Below are 20820 nucleotides of genomic sequence, written 5' to 3'. Positions count from 1 at the left end.
AAAAGACATAAATAACAAAGATTTGATGAGCAGAACTTGAGTCACTGACTTTTAAAGGTTTTAAGTAAAAATATCACTAAGAAGGGTAACGTTCTAAAAGTGGTAGTCTGGTTACGTCAAACTGGGACAAAGTCAAAAGTTCAGGTCGACTGTGATGGAGCATGGGCCAGCTACAGGGACCCAGTTAGGCCAGCTAAACCAAAGTACCTTAATCTGAGGTTGCGGAGTGTTGCGTGGATTCGGTTTGAAGATGCATCATGCACAAGAGGTGATGGGTTGGTTCAGAGATCCTGATACATTAATGTTGAGGATCCTGTCAAAAGGGGCTTGCGATGTGAAGACTGGTGTTGAGGATGTTTTGTGCAGTCCAGGTGATGCATCGGTTTCGATGAGCAGTGAAGCTGCGATGCAGAGTTCCAGCCTTGTCATTGATGCTGCTGTTGATGGGATGGGAGGCCCTTGTGCCAGGAAAAGCGTTGCGCAAAGGCTTTTCCAAAGTAGATGTCTCGGTTCCAAGATGCGGGAGGCAGAGGTGCTGTGAGTCTTGTGTGACGGGTCCAATCCATGCAACAGCAGCGATGCATCAGTTCTGCTTGAGGATGCGCTGCTCAGCTGAGGAGATGCGTTGGTTTGGCTCAGAGATGCGTCCAGGACTGGGGAGCTACCACTTGGCAGGGCAGACTCACAGATGGCAGTGTCCACGTGCAGAAGCATGGTGGTTGGAAATCCCTGAGACTTCAAATCAGGAGACCAGCCAGCTAGCTCTCGGAGTGATGAAGGTCCAGTCTTTCAGCCAGGCAGAGGAACAGCAGGCAGCAGGGCGGCACTGAAAGGCATGATTCTAGCAAAGTAACAGTTCAGTAGAATGACAGTCCTTTCGCAGCACAGCAGTCCTTCCTGGTAGAGTATTCACGGGTCCAGAAGTGTATTTAAGTGGTGGTGTTAGAGGCCCAGTACTTATTCCCACTTGGATCACTGAGGTGGGGGAGGCTTCAAAGACGAGCCTCTGAGGTGCACATGGTTCCTGCCCTTCCTGCCCTGGCTCGAGACTCACTGCAGGGAGTTATGCAGCACTTTGAATGGGGACAGGACATAGTCTATTCAGATGTGAGTGAGGCTGTGCCCAGCTCCTCTCTCCCATCCTCCCAGGGTGGCCCATCAAGTCACACCTAAGCTCCCATTGTGCGTGGATGTCTTGAGAGAATACAGAAAGCCCAGATGTCACTCACAAGTTATCACACACAGGCTGCAGGCACCAAACGGCTCAAATAAAACAAAATTAACTTTTTAAAAGTGTAATTTTCAGTTTAAATTCTGACTTTACCATAAGTTGTGATCTCAGATTGTGATTCCAGAGACACAACATTTGAAAAGTTTATCTCTTCCAGATTGTTAATTACACTTATAAAATGTAATAAAATAATCCCAATGTTATCCTATGGGAGTGATAGGCCTTGCTGTGGTGAAAAACAACTTTCAGAGTTTTTCGCTACCAGGACATTTAAATCTTAAAAGTACATGTCCTGCCTTTAAATACATTGCACCCTGCCCTCTAGGTTGTCCAGGGCTTACCTTAGGGGTGACTTATACATATAAAAAGGGACGGTTTGGGCCTGGCAAAAGGGGTATTTTGCCAGGTCGGCGTGGCAGTGGAAGCCTACACAGGCTCTGCAATGGCAGGCCTGAGAAATGGTTAAAGGGCTAATTAAGTGGGTGGCACAATCAATACTGCTAGACAACTAGTAGCAATTAGTTTACAATCCCTGGGCACATGCATGGCACTTTACTAGGGACTTAAATATGCTAATTGGTGATACCCCAATATTGGCAGGATTAGGAGAGAGAGCATAAACACTTTACAACTGGTTAGCAGTAGTAAAGTGCACACAGTCTGTCCTAAAACCAGCATAAACGAGGACAGGAAAATAGAGGTGGTAGGGAAAAAGCTGGACGAAGACCACCCTAAGGCTGTCAGGTGTAAAACTAAGGAAAATGTGTTGTAAGTACAATATTCTTGATTGTAAATACTTGGTGAAAAGTTCATTAAATGCAACAAATCTTTTTCTCCTCCTTGGTTTCAACTGCAGGCAGCTGATCCCTCAGCTTTATTAGTCCAGTTTTGGATGAAGGTCTTGAATGGTAATTGCCTTGCCTAAACCTTATGTACAACAACCTTTTCAGTTCTGGAAAAAGATGGTTCCTGTATTGTTCAAACCAGGTGATGGGTTTGATGTCCAGCAAGCGAGACATGAGTGCACCCCCCTGCTTTACTCTCAGACAGGTCCAATACTTGTTGAAGCACAGAGTACACTGTTCCAAAAGAATAAATCTAGATAGGACGCCGAATAACGGTAAAGTGATAGGAGAGCCCTCATGTGTCAGTGAAGACGCTAAGCATCATCATTGGGCTTACTCCACGTCAGACCGGCACTGCAATATCTGACGGGTCACCACTCGAATGGTGGTGACTCTATACCGAAAATTGGTAGCGCAGGTCCGTTGGTATCTGCAGTACGTGCTGACAAAAAAAGAAGAAAGGGGTCGACATGTTTCGCGCTCATGCGCTTCATCAGGACCAAGATTCGTTACTTCTCCTACAGAAGAGGGTACAGTGTGTGCTAAAAAGTCACTTACTGTGCGTAGGTAAGTCGTCAAAGTCAGACCCCCAATAGGTCACCCATCCCAAGTTGAAATTAGGCATCCCCGGGTAGGTCTAACGGCTGAACGACAGGAGAAATTCAATGCATTCTCCGTGTGTCTGAGGGCTACGTGTCCCTAAGACCCCTCAGTGTAAGGTTAGAGTATTTCTCTTCCTTCCCTCCATATAGGAGTGACGGTGGTCATTATTTCCTCCGCATAACTCCTCCACTGGTTTTAATCTTGGCCTGACAGCCGCTTTGAATTATTAAATTTAGTCTTTGGATGTACAGTGCCAATTTTATCCCACATTGCACTCTCCTTTCTTCTTTTTTTGTCAGCACGTACTGCAGATACCAACGGATCTGCGCTACCAATTTTCGGTATAGAGTCACCACCATTCGAGTGGTGACCCGTCAGATATTGCAGTGCCGGTCTGACGTGGAGTAAGCCCAATGATGATGCTTAGCGTCTTCACTGATGCATGAGGGCTCTCCTATCACTTTACCGTTATTCGGCGTCCTATCTAGATTTATTCTTTTGGAACAGTGTACTCTGTGCTTCGATTAGTTTATGTTCAGGGAGAACGTACACTGGACCAGTAATCTCCCAGTCCCTTTTTTTGTTTGATGAGGTCCAATACTTGGCCATGACTAATTAAGCATTTCAGTGGGGTTATTAACTTGGGATTAGTTCAGAATTTTGCACTACTTAAGGCCGATAGCGTACTTGTGATGTGATTGAACTATGGAAGCTTTTTCAAGCTAGTGCTCGACCAGTTTTGATGGATGGCTAATAGCTTGATGATGAACTTTGGGTTTGTCCAAATTCGCACTGACTACAGAACCAGTTTAAATGCTAACACTGTCTTGATAGTCTTCTAGTCCAAGTCTATCCTGAAAGCGCATATTGGAAGTAGACTACATAGAAATCTATTTTCTGCCTTCCCATGACCAGTCATCTTTTTGAATGGCCAGCAATGAAAAAAAAAAAAAAAAAATGTCTCTTTATTCATGAGCAATGCTTCTAAAGGATAAAACCATGTAATGTGTGATGATGATTTTTAGACATGCAAAGTAGTCCCAAATGTATTGCAATGCAAGCACTTTAAAGGAAACATAATCATGAATCAAAAACCCAATGGCATGAGGTGAAAGAGATGTTTTAGCACAGTCAACACCCATTCTATGTATATTTGGTACCAGTAGGTATTGTAGACAGCTTTGCTCTCAAGCCAGACCTTAAAAGACATATTTAGTGTGCTGCTTTAGTGAGGAACCTAACTTGCTAAAGTACTGAGTGCTTTAAATTAAAAAAAATAACTGTATTTGTACTGTTTACATATCCCCATCAACCAAATATATGTTCAGAGAGCATACAACCTATCTGTTGAACTGTCAAAATAAAAAGAACAAGAATAGAAAGATTGGAAATGTGGTAATTGTTTTTCATTAAGGGAAACAGTTCAGTAAATCATTAAGTATAACAATGCTGACAGGATTCAGAGAGTAGAAAAATGCACTATTTAAAATCATTTCAAGTCTAACATTTCCGGGCCTCATTTTAAAATATTATGTGATCAAGGATGAGGCTGTAGAAATAAATATCAGATTCCATTATTTCTACATGGTTACAATGAGGTAATTGTTTAATCTTTAGACAATAGATGGAATAGTAGTGCATCTGATATGGAGCACTGGCAAGCTGGAAGCAATTACAAGCTTCCACAGTTTGGCAAATAGCATACCTTTCGAATATCGTCTTGGAAATAAATCATCTTTCAGATACTTGCATAACCCTTTGTGATACCAATCTTGCCACTTTCTCGAGTTGATGTTCTCCGCCTCTTTCTTGATGTTTTTGTAATTTTTAAATTATCTAAATTTGAAGCTAACTCTTTCTGCTAGCACTATTCTTGCAAATGGTGTTCCAGTCATGTTTCGATATTAACTACAAATGATTCCTTTTAGGATTAATGATTGTTTGCCAGGTGGTCTTTATAAAGAAGGATCTCAGAACAAAGTCAGAGGAATGCTAAATATACTATTATTTTTGGAGGTATGCAGCATGTGTAAACCTCACTGAATGTTTAGGGAAATCCTCAATGAAAGTTATTTAATGCCCTTGGCATGTTCACATGAATACCTAGGATACAGTTTAATGGACTAAATCTCCTATTCCATGAATACTTGCCCTGGGTTCTGCTGAGGTTTGGACAGGTCATGGGCCCAATAAAGAAATCCGCACTCAATCATCAAATGCTTGTGGCTCCTCTGTCAGCACTGCTGTAAATGGCTAACTATTCCACAAAACTGGCTTATAGTTACAGAGAAATAACTACAAATGTTGATAGGTTTGACAACTAGGTTTCAAAAATTGATTCTGATTAAAGACATCACAAAAATAAGCCCATGCTCTGCAAATGTCGGTTTCACCAAGCTGGGTGGAATCTTTTCAAGACAAATTATACAGAACCGAAAAGATGCAAATCAGAGGGAAGCCAAGTTTAAAAAGGGGGCTCCCTCAATCAAAGTTACACAATTATGCGCTGGACTGTGCAAAAGACATGAGGCAAAAGATCAGTTCACTATGCATGGCTGCAAACTGGTCTCCTTCCAGAGGAGCAGAGCTGAGCTGCTCAGCCTGGGATAAGTGTCTCACTACGAATGGTAGAACGAAAAGGAGCAAAAAATTTAGAGTAAAGCAGAAAAATATTAACTAATACTAGTGACGAATTGTCAGTCTATGACTGGATCAGCAGGTGGGAATCTATACAAATTATCTTTGTGGATTTACAAAATTAGGCAGCCTTTGGGCTAAGATAACTAATATCTCAAACAACTCCATGTGAATGGAATACATAAATACAACTCTGAAAGAAGCAGAAGCACAAAGGCTATATTTCCCATAACAAAGAACGCACTGGGGGAAATGATGGTGATATCAGACACCTCACTTGCTCAGACCATTTTGTTACCAATGATTCTTTGGTTTCAAAATAGTGCTAAACTTTAACTACAAGAAGGGCTTTTTGGCAGACAAAAAAATAACAATAGGTCAATGACATCAATGCTTACACTAAAAGGTCTTAACCCAATGGGTGCAGGGTGTGTAAGGAGCATGCCTGTATTAGACACAACTAATGACATTTAGCCACAGGCCACGTGTAAGCAGGTTTCAAAATGAATACAGCCGTAGGATGGGCACTCTGTGTACCCCAAACATGTTCTTTAGTGGATGTAGCATGTTACTGAAAGGTATGTTCGGAGTACCCAAGAGAGAAACAGTGTTCAACTGGTACAAAGCACACATGACCAAGAGCCAGACGCTAAAAGTTTCCGTTAGAGCATCACAGTGGTACACATATTGGTACACAGATTGCAAAATAAAAAGTTTTCAATGGGTGGGAACTCGTGCACTTCACATAGCCTGCAGTCATCTGTGGCTATGTTGTATGTTTGCCTGCTAGACATTAAACATGGGATATTGCCTTTGGGTCTGGCCCATCAGAAGTGCATGTTAGAGGTACACCCAATGCATCGATTGCTGAAAGGTGCACTGTGTTTAGAACTTCTGATTCACACACACTGTGAACCATTTACACCACACATATCAAGTAAAAACAGTCCGTAGCACAACTAACAGTCAACGTTTAGTAGAGAGCTGTCATACGACAATACATGTTTAATAGAATTGAATTGATAAGGAACAAGTTAAATTAATGTTATTTACAAGCAACCGGCTCTCAGAAGACAGTACTATAGCCATCACCATAGGTGTATTTTTTATTGTAATCATGTAATGAATACAAATAATCACAACACAAAGTATCATCTTAACCTAAAACATATCAGTGCTACAGTCTGATTTATACACAAAAAACTTTAGTCCATGTATCAGTCCAAAACATCAATCCTTAACCTTTTACCCGCACTCTCACCCAAATGTACTGCTTGTGTCCCCAGAAATGACATCAAAGCTGGCATTTCAACGTACATGCTTGAATGTCAGGGTATCAACTATGAGAATTACAAAGATACAGAAGAACAAAATATCACAAATGTACTTTACAGTGCGGATGGCCGATTATTTGTAGAAAACTAAGACAAATTGATGGATAATAGGGAAGTCAGACAAACAGAACTACCTAACAGTAACTAATTAGTGCCAGTTTTGCAAACCACCGTTTTCTGTGGGACCCAATTATATGACTTCCTGGTAAATCACCCACAACAGTTTGTGTATATGGCATTCCATTAGGAGCCACACAAACTCTACACACATACTCATATGATGCCACTATCCACCTATGTGGAAATTGTACTTAGTATGTGATCGTACAACTCTAAAGGCATTCAACTTTTCTTTCACTATGCTCAAAATCACTTGTTAAGAAGAACAAGTGACTATAAATGTGCTAGAAATTTGTACTGGGAATACTGTCTATAGAGTCTGTGATGCGCCATGGTGCCCAAATGGAGAGACTCAAATCTCACAGCTAAAACAGTAACAAAAGAAGTATTACTGTAAATGTATACATGACTTTTGTAGCTACTACACCCCATTAAAATCCTACGATTAATCAGGTCATGAAAAATTGGACTTCTGTAAAACTTTGCTTACCAGAGCAACACCCAAAATTTGTGGAAATGTGTAAGATGAACATCCAGCTGGTGTAAGTCGAATGGTTGCGTACGGTGTTTGAAACCAGGCTTTCTCACTTGCCCACACTATATCACATAGTGGCAAAATTGAAGCTCCCAGCCCAAGGGCAGGACCATTAATAGCAACAACTATGGGCTTTTTAAATTGAATAAAAGCTGACACAAAGTCCCTAAAAGGAAAAAGTAGTAATTAGAAAAAATGTAACTGGTCCACAAATTTACAACACAGATCACAGTTCACACTGCCAAAACAGCCACAGGTGCTCAGCAGAAAAGCAAATGCATATTGGTAAATATATCTCTGATTATGACACTTAATTACAATATTTTAAACAGTTGAATAGATGCAGGTTCATTGCATAAAATCCAAGGTACACTTCATGCTAGGTTTGATTTATGACTTTATCCTTTGAGGATCAATATTAATTACATCACAATAAGATATGATACAACTTTCAATACCAGCTAACCTCTTCTATTAATTTATGTATTGTGGTACATAGTACAAATACAATCGGAAAAGGTTTCAGAGTGCTATGCGATCAGAACAGAGGTTACAATGGCAATGGGTTTATACTTATTTGTGGTAGCAAACAGAGCTGTATTATAGATTACAGACAAAAAAAATTGCAACAAAAATATTGAAGACACAAATATTAAAGTTACGAACCTGTTAAGTAAAGTCTGAAAGGGGGCGTGGCCAAGATGGCGACGTGAGAAGACACTCAACAGAGAGCTCCGTTCACGGCCCGCAAAGATCCTGAAAAATATCCGCTCCCAGGACACTTTAACTCAGATCGTGGAGTGTCTGGAGCACTGTGGCCCTCTGCGCACCAGCGGGCCGGCCGGCCGCTGTGCACGTCGCTGTCGTCACGATCTGGTCCTGGCCTGAGCCGGTTACGGGGTAGAGGCAGAGACGGGGCCTAACCCTACGCATCCCGGTGACTGGAGCTGGCGACGGCGGCACCCGAGTTCAGGAGGCGCCCGAGTACATGAGGCGCCCGAGGTAAGTGGACGGCGCGGGCGATGAGTCCGTGGTGCAGCCCGGCGTCGCCGACCCTCGTCAAAGCACCGAGGCGGGCCGCCGGGCCCAGAGAGATCGCCGAGACGCCTGGAACTAGTAGACGGCGCTGGCGTCAGGCTGGGGCACAACCCGGCGACGCCCATCCCAGCGGGGGCATAGAAAAGGGCAGACTGACTCAGCAAAATCAAGGAGGCCTGAACTTCGGGGACGTTGCGGCGAGCGTCCCCTGCGACAAACAAATCAAAAAGGTCAGGCGCGGAAAACAACTGCGTCGAGACCTACATGCTGCGCTGGCCCGCCCGTGTGAGACAAGAGACACAAAAGCACCTTTCCGCTGCCCATGGGGCAAGAAAGCACGTACTACAACGCGTGGACTTGAACAACAGTAGCCCGGCTTGGGAGCCCTGATGCAACCTCTGTAGGAACCACATATCAGGGAACCCAGACAGAACACGTTGTCCCGGCCTGCCTCGCCACACAGCGCCAGTCGGGTGCTGCCTCTCCTGCTACCACCCGCCTCACAACTTTTAACCGGCGACCCTGAGTGGGCCCCACCCTGGAAGACTCCCCACGGACACTCACGCAAAGGTCATTACTCGCATGAGCCAACGCATTCAGGGCTACCACAAATTGGGACGCCCGTGTCGGCCCGGACCGGTCGTTCAACGTTCCGGGGCCGGGTTCACAGGGCGCACATGAAGCAGCATAAGCCGTCTAATTAGCTCTATAATTAATGCACAGCAAGCCTAAAGCGTGCACAAACATGGTGAAGCCGAAACCCCTGAGGGCCCTCTCAAAACTAGACCCATAGCCCCATCACTGGAAGCAGACACAGAATCACATTCAGACGCTTTGCGCAAAGTAACAGACATTGGCCGCCCACTCCACACAAATTGACAAAGTGCTGCAAGTGGTGCTCGACACCAGAACATCACTAGAGGGCAAGATAGATACAGAGGTGGCGGAAGACAACATCCTCCGTATGGAACATCGGAAATTAACAGACAGGGTCACTGCCGCTGAATCAACACTCGAAACGGCCCAACCTGACATCAAAGACATGAAACTCCGACTCCAGCACCAGGAGTCTGAAATACTGCGACTACACAGATGAGCGGATGAAGCAGAAGCCCGCTCCCGCCGAAATAACGTGAGATTCCTGGGGTTCCCGGAGCGGACTGAACTTCGAAATGCGGATTATTCCTGGAACGCTGGCTAAAACATACCATACTAACGCAAGGGACCTCAACTTTACTGTCGGTGGAACGTGCCCATCGAATCCCTGGCGGTCCCCCTCGCCCAGGAGCCCCCCCTCATCCATTAATAGCAAGATTCCTAAACTGCCGGGACACAGACCAGGTTCTGAAGGGCTTCCGCACATCTGGTCCAATAGACATTGAGAAAGCAAAAATCACGGCTTATCCGGACTACACAGCCGAGGTCCCGCGTAGACGCGCCACCTTCTTCACAGCTAACCAGGTACTGCGGGACAAAAACTACCCATACTCCCTTATGTACCCGGCCAGATTGCGCATGGTGGACGGTGACAGATCTCATATATTCCCGACCTCGGAAGACCCGTGGACCTGGATACACGCCAAGGGCCTGGTAGACCCCACTGCGGAGACTCCGGAACAAAAGGAATGGTTAACCCAGCAGCCACGACAAAAGAAAAGATCGAAGTCCAGAGCTGAGTCACGCCCAACTAAGTCGCAAACAGCGGTCGAACAAGCAAAAGCTTTAAAGGTGGTAAACAGGTTCTCGTGTATACGACCACAGCTCAATCAAGATACCAGCATCACGGACTCAGACTCAGCAATTAGTCAGCATGGCCCCTCTACATCACCTCTAACCTCCAGTCCAATGTTTACACCACGCTCGGCAGATGATCTTTAAAATAGTACGCGTCAGCTGCAACCATACAATCTCACCCGTCTTCACCAACGCAAAATCACACCCAGCGACGCACACATCCTGCCTGCCCAGTTGATGGTGGCGACTGAATAGACTCTGCTGCTCACAAATAATCACAGATCCCCACAGAAAGCAAGCAGGGGATACACTAAAATACAACCCGCTACAACATGCGTGTAAGGGCTCCGGACGGTGCAACACAGGGACCAGGATGGGAGACAGCCATATCCGTATGGGCCGGGACTTAGGAGCTTTCTTGGACTACGCATCGAACACTCCCCCTAACCCAGTTGGGTTACCGAATGGACCTAGACGGGACCAATGTTCCTAGTTGCACCAGTTGTGCCTGGCAGCTCACAGTTAGTTTAATCAGTGTAAGTTGTAATATGTCTTCTCCTTTCTCTTTTCTTCTAACATGCTTTACATTCTTTCGCGCTCGTGGGGCGGGGGGACTTGGGGCATGACGAGGTTACGTCAGTGGTGGGTGTTACACTATATCACAACCCCCAAGCACAACAATGTCATATAATATAGTAACCTGGAATGTCAGGGGCTTGGCCAACACCACTAAAAGACACAGAATACACACCTACCTTAAACGCCATAAGATACACATTGCTATACTCCAAGAGACACATGCAACCGCACATGAATTGGGCGAAATCGGCAAAAACTGGTCAGGCATGATATATGGTACTAAAGGGAGTACTAATCTGGATTGCCTCGGGTGTTCCGTATGCAGTCCAAGGCGTTCACATTGATAGCAATGACAGGTATGCCTGTCTGGTTGGAGAACTAGATGGTAGACAATTAGCAATAGCCGGGATATATGCCCCAAATACGGGCCAGGGGGAGTTCTTTCGGGTGGCATCCGCACAGATCTCGCATGATCCGTCAATACCTATCATTTGGGGGGGAGATTTCAACAGCGATGATACGGGCACGATAGTAAATACGCATTCAGAGATTAATGATGCCTTTAAGCAATATTACAGCACGCTGTATAAGGCTGACCTCCCCCCACACCCGATAGAATTGGTGGAGTTTCTCCGAGATGCCCCGCTGTCCTGTCTGTATGCAGAACAGTTGGAGGACCTAGACAAACCCATAGAAAGGGAGGAGATACTACAGGCAATGAAGCAGTTAGCCCACAATAGAGCCCCGGGGATAGACGGGCTACCAATTGAATATTACCAGACTTTCCAGTCACAGACACTCACACCATACCTAACAATGTTACAGGAGGCATACGAAATAGGACGCCTCACAGACTCACAGCGCTAAGCGACAATCGTAGTCCTACACAAGAAAGGCCGTGACCCCTTGGACGTCCGTTCCTACTGACCCTTATCACTGTTAAACTCAGATTACAAGCTACTAGGGAAGGTACTAGCGAACCGCCTCCTACCATTGATGCCCACCCTGATACACCCAGATCAATCCGGTTTTATACCTGGACATAATACCTTTGTCAACATTAGGAACTTATTGCGCTTAATGGCTGAGACCCCCGAAGAGGACCGTGTGGCGGTCTCACTAGATGTCGAGAAAGCTTTCGACACGCTGGGATGGCCCTTCCTGATAGCAACTCTGCAGAAAATGGGATTCGGCGCAGTGTTCATGCGCTGAATATCCATATTATATACTAGCCCCAAAGCATGGGTCAAGACTGGTGCCATCATCTCGGAGGAATTTGAAATAGGAAGAGGCACACGCCAGACCTGCCCACTGTCACCATTATTGTTTGCATTAGTGAGACTGCGCAACAAAGCAATGAGGTTGGGTATCCCGGACGGAGAGGAATACCACATCGTCTCCTTATATGCAGATGATGCATTAATATACCTACACAATCACACCGAATCCCTACCGAACCTACTACACCTGCTTAATCTCTATGGTGCCTTATCTGGCCTACGTGTCAATTGGGCCAAATCATGCATATTCCCCATGCAGCCGCTTCCAGATCCACGAGACAATACTATTACTGGCAGCGAACTAAAATAGGAACATACAACTTTTAAGTATTTAGGAGTACATATTTACCACAGCGCCTCCGACTTAAGGGACGGGAACCTGGACAGGGCAATCAGATCAATAAAGGGCTCCATATCCTTCTGGTGTTCACTACCTCTCTCGCCCATGGGTAGAGTGGCCTTGGCCAAATGATTGTGCTTCCTCGGCTACTGTACTACTTCGCTGCACTACCACTCATACTGCCAAAAACCCTCTTCACACAACTGACCAGGCTGCTGACGGAACTGATATGGGCTAACAAACGCAGGAGAGTGGCCATGACCAAGATCTATCTTCCAGTGGAGAAGGGTGGAATGGGTGCCCCACAATTTGAACTCTACTACGCAGCAGCACAACTGCATTGGATCCTGGACTGGCTGCGGGATCCCCTCAACCCGGAGAGTCGCAAAGTGAGAACACGCCTGGGTCGCTCAGACGTGCTGGGTTGGCTCATCGGACGTGAGACTCTCTCACATCATAGCAATGTTCTGATAACAGTGGCTGCCCGCATCTGGCACCGCTATGTATCAACGGGTGCCCATACGCCACCATTTCACCCAAGATCCCATTATTAGCTATACCAGGAATAGATAAAATACAGGGCAGACCAGGCCTCACTTTATGGACCACAAAAGGTATACAACTAGTTGGTGACCTGTTCGCAGAGGACCGCTTTATCTCCTACGCAATGCTAGCGGAAACATACACCTTGGGGCCGGGCGGGTTTATTATGCACGGGGCACTAAAGTGTCTAATATGCAAAATATGGGGCTGCAGCACAGAACCGCCAACATCACCCACCCTACACAAATTGTTAATGGGCGCCAGCACACAAGCAAGCATCTCCTGGATATATAATACATTACAGGCCTGTCCAGAAGTAGCACAATCACAAGCCAAGACCAGATGGGGATAAGACCCTACATACACCCCTCACAGTGCAAGCATGGTCCATGGCCCCCACAACCACATGGGAGGTATCACGCAATGCCTGCTTCAGATACACTCAACTCAATTATCTACACCAGACATAATTAACTCCAATTCGCATAACTGCATGTTCCCACAGGCTAATTCTGAATGCCCAAGGTGCGGAAACACAGAGGCAGACTTCCATCATATGACCTGGAACTGACCACCGCTACTCCGAGTATGACATGATGTCACAAAACAAATCGCTACATGGTCGGGACAGCCTCTGACCCCCACACCCGAATCCTGCATATTAGGAATACGCCACAGGCATAATAAAGATAAACAAAAACACAGATGCGCAGATTTAGCGTTTGACACGCTTAAGCGGCTCATCGAAAAACAATGGAAGTCACCTAGCGCCCCAGACATACACGGATGGACAAAAGACCTGACACCCTGGACCAATGCGGAGATACAAGTACTGCGTATGCTCCGTGACATCGGGGTCGAGGTCAAGGGCGCGGACATATGGGACACCTTCCTTGATCAGTTGAAGGAAAAAGATGACACACGTCCACCTTAGACTGCCGGCACAACTCTCACTCAAAAAATGCCGCACTAAATACATGAAGCGGCCGACCACACAGACCGACAAGTCACACAGATCACAGGCAACAATTGTGAAAATACAAAGCCAGGATAGGTCAATAAGACGCCACAAATGAGATACTTCTCCTTCCTCTCTTACCGCCCCCCCAAAACAACGACGATGCCCTTTGGTCCGCCCGCTGCGCCCCATATGCCCCCGCGCGCCTCCTCCCTCCCCTGACCGCCCGCTGCGCGGCTCTTGGCTATCCTACAGAGCGAACCTCTATCTTCCTCATTTCCTTTTCTGTTTCCTTTTTCATCTCCCTCTTACCCTTTTTTTTCTCTTTCATTCTTGTATTTTTCTCCTTCTCTCGAGCGAGGTTTTGATCAGAGATGTTTATTTTTTCAATATAGAAAATCGGTCAAGATAATGTATCGTAAAATAAATGGAAATGAAACTCCCAGGTGATGTAACCTGCTACACAAGACCGACAAAATGTTGCGCTCATTGTAAAACAACTGAAAATCTCAATAAACAGATAAAAAAAAAAAAAAAAAAAGTAAAGTCTGAAATATTGAGTACAAAAATATAGAATACCCCAATATCATAAAATATACTGAAGTATATTCAATTTTAAGCAAGACATTGTATTAACTTCAAAATATACATTAACAGTTAAAGTATTAGAAATTAAATATATGTATAATATAATATCAGAAATATATAAAAATGTATAACTTACAGACATAAAATAAAAATATATACTTTAAAATAAATGCAAACAATACAATAATATTCAAATAAGAGTTATTTCACCTAAATAAGATAAAAATACTAACTTATAGTTACACACAATAAATATTAAACATGATAAAGGAGCATTTACAATAGCAATATTAAAGTAAAATAACACTCCAAACAAATATATAATAAAAAATAAATTAACTAACTTTTAAAATTAAGATCACAAAAATCTATGTTAAAACAAATTGTGAAAAAATGACAAAAATAATAGCTGTGGAGGGGTTAAGTTCACCAATCACACTCTAACTTGACTAACAGTAGGGAGATTGTTCAACTTTACAGATGTCAGATTTCCTATTTCCACTTTAGAACAAGTAGCTGCAGGGAAAGTGCTGGGCTTTGGAGGGGTTGAATTTACTATCTCTAGTCTAACCTGAGCGACAGTAGAGAAAATGCTGGATATTAAAGGGGTCAGATTTACTATTCCCACTCCAATGTAAGTAACAGTAGGAAAGTGTTGGACTTTCAAGGTTTCAGATTTGTTATTCCTTCCCCTACTTGAGCAACCACAGGGAAAGTGTTGGGTCTTTGAAGGGTCTGATTTAGCCAGTCCTAAATCCAAAAATGAATGCATATGAACTAAAGAAACATACACTATATTTCTGCACATTTCTAAAAAACATTATAATATTGTAACATATGATATATATATATATAATATAAAACTTAAAACACTACATTAACTAATCAAATTACAAATAAAATTATATTAAAATATTTTATCAATTACATACAAAAGATATATTTATTTGAACACTACCTGAAAATGTCCACACTGGCAAAAAAACTAGAAAATAAAAAGAAATAGACCTAATAACACTATAAACATTATATAAAAACAAATACATAATATAATGAATATCCAAATTATTAAAAACAAATACACATTTCACCATATCAATTATCTAATTATCCAATCAACTTAAAAAAAGAATACAATACATAATCAAATTAACAATTTAAATGTATATGTATATTAAACATTCCCATCTTGTCCCCCTAAAACACCAAGGACCCACAAACATACTGAAATAATTATGCATATAACACTAAAATAATAACCAGTTAGAACACAATATAATTTAAAAAAATTATGTGTAACTATATATATTTTTTTTAAAGATATTCAGAAAAAAATATATAATTAGCTTCAATATTCTGACCCCTAATATTCTTGACATACCAATATTTTTGGCACAGTATTTGTGTCACTGACAGTTTTAAACAATATTTTGGTAGAGTAGCAGCAAACTGTGGCAATGAAGGAATAGCAGACTTACAGAATGTAGGAATTATACAGTTTACTACTCTCTTGCATTTCAAAGGTGTTACAAAAGCTGGTATTCTTCTAACTCTTGAACTGTGTTGAATGTAATACCATTATTTATCTGTATCAGTCAGGGTTTCAACAAGGCAGAAGTACAGAATTAATGGTAGTTTCAGGTTAGGACAAGCTCCACGGAAATATGAATGTGGAAGACCTGAGGTCTGGGTGCCCTAATGCTTCTGGATCTCTTTGCAGCCTTAAACAAATTGACCATGCTATACTGGTCACAAGCCTCAAAGAATCTGGTGTCAATGGCACTACACTGAAGTGGACCATCAACATTTTAACAAACTGTCAATAAATATTTGCAATTTTGTCCTTCTCAGATGCTAAACAAAGCTCAGCTGTGTAGTGCCCCAAAGGTCAGGTTTATCACCACTACTTTTTAATATGTAAACAAGACCCTAGGAAAGCTGCTCCATCAGATGGGTACACAATTTTAGATGTATAGTGATAAAACACAGCTTTTCTTTGGACATTCACCATTATCAGACAATGCTCAGCGTTCCACACATTTGTTGTTAGTATTTCTGCTATTCAGTTGTAAACAAAAAAATAAAATAAACCTAACTCAAGTAAAACAGAAGCACTTTTAACGTCATTACACATCCAGGTACATGCCTTACCATGGCCTACTACCCTTAGTCCCACCAGAGTGAGATGTAGAGAAGAGTAACTAGAGACTAAGCACACAGAGGCGTAGCAGAACAATGTATGACGCTGTAGAAGTATGCAGATGTTGTAAGATCAGCCATTCATATGCAGATGATTATCAAGCAGCAAATTATTTTAGAGTGGAAGCATTATTGATATGAAGAACAAGGCCATTTCATATTTTGGTGTTTGATTGTGTGCGTACTTGTGTCTGTATTGCAGCCAAGCTCCACTGGTGCATATCTTTAGATTATCTGAATTTGTATTTTACAGACTAAAACAAATGTATCACATGGATGATGAATAAACTGGTTGTAAAGTTGTTTCATTGAGATTAAGAGATAAGTGTATAAATAAATTTGATTTTTTACTGAGACCATTAATAAACTTTACATTTTACAAAAACACAAAAAAACTAAATGATGGGGGTCTACAAGTTTGCCTCATGACATAATTGGGCACTGTAACATCCTCCATTAATATATATATATGCTAGGAATTAACATTTTGATGCATAATTCATACACATTCCGTAGATATGTGCCACATACTCATGTCTTAAAGTAATTCTAATTTTTAACATTTAAATATTAGGAACATGCTTTATGGGATTGGCAAATTGTACCAAAGGGCTCCTCGTTATCAGTAGAGCAGGAATGTTTTTTCTGAGAACCTACCTTGTTTGGTCCTTATTCACATGAGGAGAAAAATAAGAACTGACCAACTTACATTGCCAAAGTAAAAACTGTGCTAGCATCCTAATTGAATGACTTGTCAGAAGACACTGCATATCTTTAACAATACTGATGTAAGAATATATCAAGTGTAATTGAAGCAATACATCTTGCAGTTTTACACCTACTGTTGCAACCAATAGTTAAAATGATCAAATACAAGTATCAAATGATGAACCAAGTGAAAATTCCATTTTCATATGGTATAAAAATGCAACATTCCCAAGAAAGTGTAATGATGAAGCAATAAGGCATACTCTTCCACCTTCACAGTGGCAATTCTCCACAATATGTCCCCCCAAATTCCACACTGGCACTGCTTAAGGGCATCTTACATGTTTCAGGACACCTTGTCTAGGGTCTGAAGAAATACGACGACACAACTTTATGTCTCGAACATCAACGCAGAATGGATTGCTTATGGCCAAAGTCGGAGAGGATTTGTCATGGGCCAATCAAGTAGATGGACACAGGCATTAGATGCATTTATGGCTTTTTCAATTTAGTAATTCAGACTATTTATATATTGAATATTGATCTAACATGTTTAATATAGAATGCAGGTTTAAGTAACAAAAGTAACAATGTAAGTAATTTTAAGAAAAAAGTCGAAATGATGTGTGTGGTTTAGCCTTCCAAAACCCAGGTGGCATCAATATAGTGAGAGCAACATTCCAAATGAAAACAAAGGTTAACTAGAATGTGGCAACAATCTATAATCTCTACAAGGTATAGGCGCATACCCTCGAGAATCCTGATTACAAATGGGTGTTTAGTATCTGCTCTCTTCTTGCTCAGTTTGGAGACTGAACTGTGCAACAATCATATCTGGAAAATATTCTTCATAATATCAGCTGAATTTCTTTGGTGGACTGATTATTGTCGTTATGCCACCATCAGTGTTTGTATGGACTAGGGGCCATATGTACGAACACATTTTCCCATTGACACAGAATGGGAAAAACCCTTTGCTACATCTGGCCCTTAGACCTTTCTTCAAAGGCAGTATTATTTCATGAGTGATTCTTTTGTTCTAAAGTTGTGCATTTGTCTGTGGTGTGATGACCTTTGATTCCTTCTGAAGACTTTAAACCACATACTTGATTTGGTTTCTGAACGAATTGTAAACTGCATTCAATATTTTCAAGGTTGTTGAGGGATTATGTTCTGCATGCATACATTATCACACTGCTTAAGAGTTTGACTTTATACTAACATTTCATATTACATGTTGCTGGTGACCCATTTATATTCACACGCACAGATAGCTTCAGAGTGATTTCCAAAGGTATATCTTACATATTATTTTACAGAGAGATACTTTTTAGAAAACTGTAATAAATTATTTTTTGTTTATTCCTTTCAGGACTCAAACACATGAGACAAATCAATACTTGGGCAAAGAGAGGATGCAGGGCAGTCAATTACCCTCTCCTGCTGTGTTCTCAGGAGTGGCTTTTTAGTCTCCTCGGAGTACAAGTTGGTTGAGCATCAAGCTCTATGCATCCCCACAGTGGAACCATAAGTCCAACAGCCGACCCTAATAAAAGTTTATTTGTTCCCCTTTGCCAGCATGCAGTAATTTAATGTAACGTATCCTTTGACTGGAAAAGACTATTAAGATTGTATTACCTATAAACCTAATAGTTTAGTAATATAAAACAACTTCTGGGTCAGCTCTGCTGAGTACCTAAGAAAACACATGGACCCTTAAACCAAGCAACTGTCACTTCATACCTAGTGGGTACCTACGTTCAGTCAGAGACAGCCATTGACAGTGCAAAAGAGAGCCACACAAAGATCAAGAAGGAGTATGTTTTTATTCACAGGTGTTTCTGAAACACATCCTACTCTGAACATTCCCCTGAAGCACATTTGTCCTATTACATTGTATGGCAGTGAAAAAACACAGAGACATGCTGGGATTGGACACTTTGTAAGGACCTGAAACATGACTTAAGTAAGAACTCCTGAAACTGAAAACTCTGGATGAATATTAAAAGAACAATTCTAGCCATGATTATTTGGTACCTTTTCTATCACAGTAGCAGTGCTACACAACGTTTTTATTTTTTAATATTACAACTGTAGAAAATTTCAATGTCCGGAAGACAGTAAAAGTATACCAAGCCTACCCGAAAAAGATGGAAAATAGAATATTTTATTTTTTTCTTAGCTGTATTTACCTCACTGAGCTTTTCGATGAAGTCTGAAACTGCAGCAGGTCTGTATAACAGACACATCCTAACCTTGTGGAGCCCTTCTGGGTTGTAGAGGTGACCACACTAGACCTAGAGGGGCCAGATCAATCTCAGAATTTCAGACTATACGCATAAAATAAATTAACATATAATAAAATTAACTGGGAGCTATTTGTATTGTCAGTGGCTATCATCAAAACATGGCCCACCTGTGTTCCATCCACCTGACATAGACCCATAACAGGCTTTTGAAGTTCCCATCATTTTTTGGAACATTTTTAATTAATATTCACTTCATTACATAACATGAAGTAATCAAAGTCAACATCACAGAGAATATACACAGAATATATACAAATCCAGGCAAGTATTACGAAAAAGGGCACAATTTGAAAACTTAAAACAGAAGTGGTTGTTAACTTTAAAAAAGCACAACCATATCACACCATAACAGGGCTGGCTTTAACGCTGGTGGTGCCATGTGTGACATTTTGTTTGGCGCCACCACCCCATGACCACCTCCTCGGATTCACTCTCTCCTACCACCTTACAAATGTGCCCCTCATCACTCCATGGTCCCCCCGTCTCTCACATACATTCCTTTGTTTTAAAGCGCTTGTAAAGGCTACCTTTACTAATCAACTCAGGTGTCCACATACAATTCAGACCTATTCTTTGCAACAGGCATATTAACCCTCTATGCTACTTTATGGCCAGTAAGAGCTGCCACTGGACATACCTCCTGTCTCTCTCTCTAGCAGGAACATTAATCACAAGAGGTATCTTGACATTTTAATTGCAAGTTTCATAAGTTCTTGCTAAACACAGCGTCCCCATGAGGTCAGCTCCCCCCAATCCAGGTCCGCACCTGGTGCAGCCGCACCGCCCTAAAGCCGGCCCTGCACAATAATCTTCTCCCAAAGGGGAGATGAATTACGTAATCATATCTGTTTCTCAAGGGTATCATTTGTCCATTGCTAGTTCTATGCTTATCACTCTGGTTTTTCAAGACAAAATTTTTCACTTTGCTATGCGTGGGATCCCTTAATCCGATTTTGTGGCATTTTCTTTTTTTAACCATTTGGGTTTGTGCCTAGCTCAGAGTTAACCTCTTCTTTTCTGAAGAGCATTGTAGATTTGATTAATTATTGTACAAATACCATTTATATTTTCTTTGTGGGTGAACAGGCTGCTTATGTCAAGCTACTAAAGGCAAGCTAGGAAATCTTCTGAAGAACCAGTTTCTCTTTAGTGGAGGTAGACTGCTTAGGTTTAGTGGAAGTTCAGTCTTGGCTCACATCCAGCCTGCATTGTCTCTCCTCCATACCATTAAAATCTTAT

At 42.2% G+C, this 20820-nt stretch overlaps 1 protein-coding gene across 1 annotated transcript in view; it reads right to left on the bottom strand.

Moving 5' to 3' along the window:
* CDYL2 (chromodomain Y like 2) overlaps window positions 1-20820 on the bottom strand; it is a 362648-nt gene that overhangs the window by 58990 nt on the left and 282838 nt on the right. Inside the window, exon 5 of the mRNA XM_069216897.1 lies at window positions 7261-7471. Within this exon, the coding sequence (XP_069072998.1) occupies window positions 7261-7471 (211 nt within the window). The remainder of the gene's footprint in view (window positions 1-7260; window positions 7472-20820) is intronic.

This window comes from Pleurodeles waltl, chromosome 12 (genome assembly GCF_031143425.1).
Source record: "Pleurodeles waltl isolate 20211129_DDA chromosome 12, aPleWal1.hap1.20221129, whole genome shotgun sequence".
Lineage (NCBI taxonomy): Eukaryota > Metazoa > Chordata > Amphibia > Caudata > Salamandridae > Pleurodeles > Pleurodeles waltl.
This window is presented reverse-complemented; position numbering and strand designations above follow the sequence as displayed.